This window comes from Mytilus edulis, chromosome 1, assembly GCF_963676685.1.
Source record: "Mytilus edulis chromosome 1, xbMytEdul2.2, whole genome shotgun sequence".
Lineage (NCBI taxonomy): Eukaryota > Metazoa > Mollusca > Bivalvia > Mytilida > Mytilidae > Mytilus > Mytilus edulis.
This window is the reverse complement of record NC_092344.1, coordinates 107,575,712-107,585,633: the sequence shown is the minus strand read 5'-3', so window position 1 is coordinate 107,585,633 and position 9,922 is coordinate 107,575,712. Positions and strand designations below refer to the sequence as shown.

Here is a 9,922-nt window from a genome sequence, read left to right as displayed (position 1 = left end):
TATTTCATCACCTTTTATACTTTATTATGAATATACAAATTTGTTTAAGAAAGCAAATTGATATAAAGGTTAAATGAACACTTCACTCCAAAAACAAAGATGTCTGCGCCCACGGAAAATATTCGTTTTTTGGATGATTTCCACTGTCCGATATGACGAGTGCTATTGAAAGCTATTTCCTAGAAATACATATGGTAATTAATATATATGTATACAGAGTTGATGTTATCTCTAATTCATTTGTACCAACAGAGACGTATTATATGTCTCTGGTACCAATTTTGAATTATCGTCGTGTCATATGTTTTCGTATGTCATATGTTTTCGTATCAACCACATTTCGTCGGTTTCGACTGCATACGCGTACATTGTGGCATGTTTTTCTGTTTCTATATTTAGAACAACAACTCCACTACAACTTGATATATTTAAAACATATTCAACGTCGCTTTTTAAAGACGTTAGAACAAATTAAATAAAACTGACCTATTTAGCCATTTTTATTTAATGTCAAAAATACGCATCACTAGAATAGTTGTGGAAAAAAATTCTGAAGGGTTAAAATAAAGTCCAGATATGTTTTTTGCAAGTCAGACACCGGATCTTCAAGACATATGACTGTCATGTGTTTTTTTGGCCGTTTTAATTACAAACCATCGAGTTAAAATTAGCAGGGTTCTTATATAAAATGGTTGTTCAAAATCCAACTATTCAATATTTCATTGACAATTTTTTTTTATACATCCTTGATACATGAAGATGAAAACAGTCTTAACTTTTTATATTTAATCATAAATTTTGAAAACTGCATTTTATTTTAGAAAAAATAATGTATTTTGTACAAACCAGGTGCCAATCTGAAAATTAATCAAAATTCAAAAAATTCATCACACGAAACACCAACCTTACACTATTTACTAGTAATTTTTAGTACTGAAAAGTATTTAATAACTTTTTTTATGATTCAAGCGATCACCAGAACCACGACTTTAGAAAAAATTTATTTCCGGATTTTGTAGTCATTTCCTGTCCGTGTACTGATCCAATTTTTATTTCATACGAAAACATATGACGCCGTTTTTTTGACATACAAAAATCGCAAAGTAATCGGAAACAGTAAAAAATCGTAGAAATCATTGACAAAAAAACTAGATACCTAAAATCAATCTACAGGACATGCTTTTTAAATCTGAGTAAACACCTAAATAAAAACTCAACAGTAAAAACCGTAAGCAGTGAAAATTGTTATTAGTACGAAAACACATTACACGATGATAAATTTCTGTCTAGCTTTCTAGACGTTTCGGCCACGAACACGTTCGGCCTTGTCATGGTTTATGTTAGCTGCGGAACCGTAGCCAAAAAATAGCATAAGGACCTAAGAGCTATGGTTCCATAGTCCGCAAATAGTCAAAAAATAGCATAAGGACCTAAGAGCTACGGTTCCGCAGCTAGGTTTATGTCGTTTACTGTTTATGCCATACATAATCCGAGATTACTCTGACGTACAACGGCTATTTTGCTAGACAAAATATACTTGGAAGGGGGACATCTGAGCTCGTCCCATATCAAAAAGTGGATATTTACCCGTCCAAGGTAGATGCGCTGCTTCGTTGCTTCTGGAGCCGACTGACGGCCTTAGAATTATATATTCGACATCAATTTGTTCATTTATCTCTTCATTTTTGTAAATTTCAACTACCTGTCACAGCCCAGTTGTCTGTCAAAAAAGCCGTTGGATATCAGCTGAGTTAGTCCTATAACATATGACCTCGGGGGCATTATTTACTATTTCTATTTACTGTTCTGATATTTTTTTTTACTATCAATGTGCCACCCGAGCATTCAAAAAAAATAAAAAATGAAAATATCAGTATAAAAACGTTAAAAATTGAATAAGAATGCGAAGTCATATGTTATAGGACTACAGCTGAGTAATCTCCGACTAGGCCATTCACTACTGTCACTAGAACAAATTTATACTGACATCTCTGAAGGCTATTTTGATATTTTTCTGTGACGCCTTCCTGTAGTCTTTCAAGACCTCATAATTATTTGGACTAGCCATGCACTACTATCTGACACTAGTTCAGCCTTGGTCTTTTTGGTCCATATTATAATATTATACTTTTTTTTTAGCCCACCTGGTCATGCTGGTCTTAGAGAACCAAGTGAACTTTTTACATCACTTGGAGTCGGTCGTCATTGTCTGTCAATTTTGTTTTAGTCTGTTTACTTTAACAGAAATCTTTTCTTTGAAACTACTGAGACAAATTTAACCAAACATGGCCACAATTATCACTGGGATATGTTATTTTTAAAATGTGTCTGATGACCCTGTCTGCTAACAGTAACACACATGACTACCATCACAAAATATAGAACAGGGTTGTAAAATGCAGTTTTTGGCTAATAGCTCTGAAACAAAAGCATTTAGAGTAAATCTGACATGTGTAATATAAAATGTTCTGACATCAGGTTTTGATCTATCTGCCCTGAAATTTCCAGACCATTCAGACTACCTGTTGTTGGGTTGCTGCCCCTGATTTAGTCATTTTAATGAAAGTTCACAGTTTTTAATTATCATCTTGGATATTATTATATAAAGAGATAAAGTATTAAAGTGTAAACAGCAATAAGGCCAACCTTAAAAATATGTTTGTTTGCAGTTTTCCGACTGTACCTTCAGACTGAAGGGTCAGTAGGTAGGAAAAATATTTTATTTTATCAGCCAAAATACAGTTTAAACAAGCAGTTACACTAAACCAAGTTTCTTGTGAAGAAAAAAAAACATTTTAAAACAACAAACACTGGACATGCTGAAAACCAACATCAAATGAACAGGCATTTTCAGATAAAAAACTTTTTAACCAAAACTGAAACTTTTTAAAACATAGTGTCATTATCCAATTTATGACATAAAATATGGTATAATTATTAAATACTGGAACACTTATAAACAAGGAATGTCATTATGACTAGAACTGTTTTAAAGAAATATATTCAGACATGTATGCTTCTTGACTAGAATGTTTTCATGAGTAGAGTATTTTCATCAGAAAAATGTAGATATTAAAGATTTATAAGACAATGTATTAAAGAGTGTATTTTTAATAAAAAAAAAAATAACCATTGAATCTTCCTCAATTTAAAAAAGGCAACTTGAAAAAAACATGAAAAAAGTATTAAGACATTCGACTGTTTTCATATTTCTAACAATATTTAATTACATGTGATAAGGTTATATTTTTGCCAGGCTTTAATGAAAACCAAAGAAATCTAAAGTTTGGGGTGAAATCCATAGCACCCCATTAAAAGTAAATGGTCTGTACTGAAATGTTTTTAATGCATAAAAAAAATTGGCAGCATAGCTCCTAAGGACACGTTTTAATTGAATTCACACAGGCCACACAGTTTGGGTATACCGGTATTTAACATTGTAAGAAAGAGAATAATTGCAATGAGTGGGGCAGCCCCCCTTATCCTAAAGGAGCATACTCATTGCAATCGAAGATAGATTTAATAAAGAGAGAGTATATTTATTTTTCAAGCTAACCATTCATTTTCTCTACATCTTTGTGTAGTTAGGGTTGCTTCTTATTGATTTGGCATGATCTATATCCATTAACATTTCAAATGAGCCCTTCCTCCGTACAGGCGTGTTTGCAGATATCCATGAAGATTTTAGTCACGGAGGAGTGGTTTCATCTTTGTCGTCTTCACAACGATTTGTAGAAAATATGCCATACTTCAAGCTGATGTCGAATTATTTAACCACTGAAATTGGTTCCATAAAGTCGGGCTCCACAGATTTTGTACCCGATTTGTTTGAGACAGAATGGTTATCGTGTTAGTTATGAATATCCGCTGCATCATCGTCAATGATATCATCACACATCATTACATGTGCCTGAATCTGTATAAACAGTTTACTAATAAACTTTTTTGTTTGTTATTTGTCTTAAAATTGACACGAGACGACAGCGTAAAGTACTCCTCCGTGACTTCATGGATACCTGTAAACAATTTCCATGTGCTTTATCATTAAATGGTCACATGAACACTTGACGGGAAGCTAAGAAAAACCGAACTTGAAATGCATAATTGACCCAGACTTTAAATCATTTCCGGAAAGGACCCAAAGTTCCGGATCGCGTCAATAGAAGTATTAAAAAAAAATTCTTCAAATTTAAAGCAATAAAATTTTCACAGTCGGGAGGATTTTCAAGGGTTGGTCGGTAAACTGCAAACAAACAATATTTTAATTTAAGCCTAATGTTCAGCAAAGTCAGAAATCTGAATTAGTCAACATCTCAATCGTGACAAAAATTGACTTTATAATAATAATAAATAAAATTCTTTATTTAACGAAGGTAACACATTTAACAATTACATGTTAATCTTCCATGAGGCCTTCAAAAACTATTTATACAAATAGAAAACGGTCAAAAATACATACAAAATTAAATACAGAATACAGTTAAATATAGCAGCTTAAATATTGAATAAGCACATATATGAATTCAGTAGAAGAAAAGATATGCATTAGTTTCGTGCATCTTTATTCTGTTCAGTTAGAAAATAGTTTGAACAGTTGGTCTTAAATGTATCTAAATAAATCTTTCTCAATAAAGATAGGTATATATGATCAAGGACGTATTACTACTATTAAAGTAATACATGTACTTGGTGTCATGCAGAGATGGCAAAGTTTTTATCATTTCAGATTTCAGAAATTAAAAAAGAAAATTTCTTCAAATATTTTTTTTTGAGGGGATTAATATTCAACAACATAGTTTATCGCTCAAAAGAAAAAAAAATGTTTATAAGGCCACATTCATTCTGTGTCAGAAACCTATGCTGTTTCAACTATTTAATCAATCCAAATTCAGATCTATATCAAGCTTGAATGTAATGTTGTGTCCATACTTGCCCCAACTGTTCAGGGTTTTGACCTCTGCGGTTGTATAAAGCTGCGCCTTGCGGAGCATCTGGTTTTAAATTATAAAGGGTAAAAAATGAAAGTACATATAACACAATCTCTTTTAATATAGAATAAAAAAAGGGAGGACTGAAACTACTTTTATAACATGTCCAAATACATTGTATTAGGTCTGTTGTGTTGAATTTTGCAAAAGCATATGCCTGCAATTATATGCTTGGTCACTTTATTAAATATCAGCGTCTGATTGTGACAAATAACAAAATGAAATTATGAGTGAATAGTTAAATTCATCTACATGTACAAATGTATATCTACTTTATAACTTAAAAATTGTATATATAGATATTATTATTATTTTCTTCATATGCAAACTGCACTTGCAAAATAATTGTTATAATTTCAGTGATAAAATTACAAGAACATAGTGTAAAGGACATGAATAAAATGGCTACAAAATTACCTCCCCTTCCAAGTATATCTGAAATTGTAAGAATGTACAAACTTAAAGCAAGAAAACAGCTGTCACAGAATTTCTTACTAGACATGAATTTAACCAAAAAGATTGTGAAAGCAGCTGGAAATATTAGTGATGGATATGTCTGTGAAATTGGACCTGGACCAGGGGGAATAAGTCGATCTATCCTTGAAAAAGATGTCAGAGGGTTGGCTGTCATTGAAAAAGATAAAAGATTTATTCCAAGTTTACAGGTACATATGTAATACATGTATTACCATTATGGTATATACTGTACATCTTTGCTTTTTATCATGGATGAAAATGCGATCATTTCACAAATTTTGAGAAATATCTTTTTGTGCTAGGATTTCAATGAAAATTGTAATTTAGGTATAATAGGCTATTCTTAGTATATGCAAGGGGTCTAAAAAAAAGGCTGAACTGTGTTAAAATAAAATTGTGCTAGCATTTAAGTGAAGACTGATATATTGGTAAAACATGCTACATATATATCTAACTCTTAATTTGTCCTAAATATACATTCGTACCATATCTTCTTATATCTATATTCTATTATATTATCAATGTCAAGTAACTGTATAGCATTGCTTTTTACAAACATTTTGTTTTGCAGATGTTAGGAGATGCAGGAGGAGGGAAAATGAAGATATATCATGGTGATATTTTACAATATGACATGGATGATGTATTTCCATCAGAAATCAAGAATAAATGGGAGGATGAACCTCCAAATCTTCATTTAATAGGAAATCTACCATTTAATGTTTCTACACCTCTTATAATCAAACTGTTACATGCTATATCAGAACGTAGAGGTCCATGGAAACATGGCAGGGTCAACCTAACTTTGACCTTTCAAGAGGAGGTGGGTTACAGAATGTCTGTGCCACCTGGTGATAAAGAACGTTGTCGATTATCTGTGATGTGTCAGCATTTATGTCATGTAGATACAAAGTTTATTATTCCTGGTAAGTTGAGGTCAGGTAAAGGACAATATTTTAATAAGTCAATTAAATTTTGATTTCTGACATGCCCCCTGTGTGTGACTTATGCACTCAGTAAATATATGAAATGATGGAGAATGAGAAATTTCTGTCTTAGATAAATAATGGCTTCAACATTTCATAGATATAAGAAGTTGTGGTATGAGTGCCAATGAGACAACTCTCCATCCAAGTCACAATTTGTAAAAGTAAACCATTATAGGTCAAAGTACGGTCTTCAACACGGAGCCTTGGCTCACACTGAACAGCAAGCTATAACAGGCCCCAAAAATGACTAGTATAAAATCATTAAAACAGGAAAACTAATGGTCTTATCAATATAAAAAAAGGAGAAAGACAAAACACTTATGAACCACATCTCCAAACAGCAAACTACTAAACACCAGATTCCTGACTTAGGACAGGTGCATACAAATGCAGGGGGTTAAATGTTTTGATAGGTACCAACCTTGACCCTTATCTGAACAATAGTGTAACATCACAACATAGAAAGACACACTATAAAATATCAATTGAATTGGCTCAACTTGAAGATTATAAGTTAAGGGTTAAACTGAGGGAATATATCAAAAAAATTGTAGCTTGAGACACCCCAAACAATTAAGGAATTGATTACAAAAGAAAGAAATTAACAAGGTTTTTAAAAAATATTTTTGTTTCTTTATCCGCTATAACTGGTCATCAGAGATGTTCTTGTAAAATTTTGATTTTATTTTTCCTTGATTTACACTTTTTAATTAAAATGAACTGTTTTCTATTACAGGTAGTGCCTTTGTGCCAGCTCCTAAAGTCAATGTTGCTGTAGTAACCTTTAACCCCTTAAAGAAGCCATTGATTAGCCAACCATTTAAATTGGTAGAAAAAGTTGCCAGACATACTTTCCATTATAAACAGAAAATGGTCAGAAAAGGAATAGAGTAAGTACTGTTAAATGTAAACATTTCTATGGGAACTTACAGTTTTAAATTTTACTCAGTGAATTATGTTATGTTCTTATAATTCTATCAAACAATATGGCTTCTATGACTAAAGGTAAAACAACAGATTAAACTTAGAAAGAGATCCTCTGTCCTTTTCTGTAGTGGATTCAAAAGAAAAAGAAAAAAAAATTAAATTTAGACTTGGATTAATGGATGCACTAGATGGAAAATGTTAGTTAAACTGGATACAGGATTTTCTCTATTCAAGGTATTTAGTTACCAAAGCAACATGCTTGATTTAATATCCCACAGGAACATTTGTCAATATTATAAATAGATACATGTACCAGGTATGAGTTACAGGAGTCTAGGGGCCTCTAGTTTTTATTAGATAAGCAAAGTTAAATGATAAATTACTGACACTACTATAACCTATAATTTCAATATGACTTACAAAAAGATTAAACTGCTTAAATTCACATAAAAAGATTGGTTTAATAAGATAAAAGGGGTATGCGGGTTTGTGAATATATAAATAAATGAAGAAATAAAAAAAATGGTATTTTGAGTACCTGCCAAGATCCAATACAGAAATATTTTCATTATTTCACACATGCTTAAAATCAAACTTTAGGTTGAATTGTGATTTTCATTTAAACTCTCCATAATACAGAAAGAAATATTGTAAATATTTTTATTTTATAACTTATATATTTCTATGTTTCAGGACTTTGTTTCCACCAGATATGCCTGAACTCACTGCAAAAATGTTTGAGTTATCTGAAGTGAATCCCAGCTTAAAACCAATAAATCTGACCAATGAAGAAGTTGGACGATTGTGCCATGTTTATAACTATATTTGTGAACAACATCCGTATATATTGTCATATGATTACAGAAGTCCACAAATGAAAGATTTTGTGAAAAAAGCAAGACAGATAGAAATGGATAAAATAGAACAACAGATTATATTGGGTCCTTCAGAAAGGACGGAATCTATTATTGCACCTGAAAACAATACATAAAATAGTTTTAATTATCATAACGTTTTATTTATTGAATATTGTTGTTTGTGGATCACAACCATGCTTCATGGTGCATAGACAATTGTTTATACGAATGTTTCACTTTTAGTTAAAATTGCATATGGTTATTTATTATCTACAGTATCACAATACATAAGGGTTCATCAAAAACCATAGGAACACAACACAAGGACGAAAAGGAAAAAAAAAGATAATGCGTAGCATATTTTTTCAAAAAGATCAATCAGAAATACATGTATAAACAAAAACACAGATTGCAATTTGATAATGTTGTGATGAAATAATTACTGTTTTCTTTATGAAATTGATAATTTTGATTATTTTTAAATATCAAATAAATTAGAAAGAAATGGGCATATAATGATATATCATCCTCAAACATATACTTTCTACCAGATATATATTTTATTTACATTAGGGGTTTTTTCCCGGAACTATGGGGACCTCCACCAATAAAAACTGGATGCAGCAAAAAAATAAATAAGTGGCACTTAAAAGTGAAGTTAAAACACTAACAATCAATCAAGTAATGTATAGACCAGGTGATCATTGTGTATAGACCAGGTGATCATTGTGTATAGGACATGTGATCATTGTGTATAGGACATGTGATCATTGTGTATAGGACATGTGATCATTGGACATGTGATTACTGTGTATTAGATCGTAGCTCTGCTTATACTTATCAAAACTAGGTTAAAGGTTCATAGCCAGAAAGGCTACAGTGGTCTTGTGTCGTGATTGCGTGCTTGCCTACAGTGTGGAATGTGTTTGGTTCAACTCTAAGCCTGAAAAAAACTTAAACAATAAAATTGGTATTTGCTGCTTCCTCACTTAAGCAACAGACCAGAATCTCATTTTTTTGTGGAAATTTTTGTGCATTTCTATGCACCAAAGACCAATTTTAAAAAGGATGTTAGAAATTATAGGCATCTGCATTGGCTTCAACAGTGAGCAACACCACTTCTAATTCTATAGTAAGCTTCAACAGTGAGAAACACCACTTCTAATTCTAAAGTAAGCTTCAACAGTGAGCAACACCACTTCTAATTCTATAGTAAGCTTCAACAGTGAGCAACACCACTTCTTATTCTATAGTAAGCTTCAACAGTGAGCAACACCACTTCTAATTCTATAGTAAGCTTCAACAGTGAGCATCACCACTTCTAATTCTATAGTAAGCTTCAACAGTGAGCACCACCACTTCTAATTCTATAGTAAGCTTCAACAGTGAGCAACACCACTTCTAATTCTATAGTAAGCTTCAACAGTGAGCAACACCACTTCTAATTCTATAATAAGCTTCAACAGTGAGCAACACCACTTCCAATTCTATAGTAAGCTTCATCAGTGAGCAACACCACTTCTAATTCAATAGTAAGCTTCAACAGTGAGCAACACCACTTCTAATTCTATAGTAAGCTTCAACGGTGAGCATCGCCACTTCTAATTCTATAGTAAGCTTCAACAGTGAGCATCGCCTCTTCTAATTCTATAGTAAGCTTCAACAGTGAGCAACACCACTTCTA

The 9,922-nt window shown here is 32.1% G+C and overlaps 2 protein-coding genes across 2 annotated transcripts in view; one reads left to right on the top strand and one right to left on the bottom strand.

The window, feature by feature from the left end:
* Positions 1 to 9,922, bottom strand: part of LOC139517322 (uncharacterized) — a 204,817-nt gene that overhangs the window by 94,181 nt on the left and 100,714 nt on the right. The window lies entirely within an intron of this gene.
* Positions 72 to 8,392, top strand: LOC139517314 (dimethyladenosine transferase 1, mitochondrial-like). Its single transcript, XM_071308242.1, has 5 exons — positions 72 to 194; positions 5,349 to 5,653; positions 6,037 to 6,391; positions 7,191 to 7,344; positions 8,075 to 8,392. Exons 2-5 carry the CDS (start codon positions 5,381 to 5,383, stop codon positions 8,370 to 8,372), a joined length of 1,080 nt encoding a protein of 359 aa, XP_071164343.1. The 5' UTR covers positions 72 to 194; positions 5,349 to 5,380; the 3' UTR covers positions 8,373 to 8,392.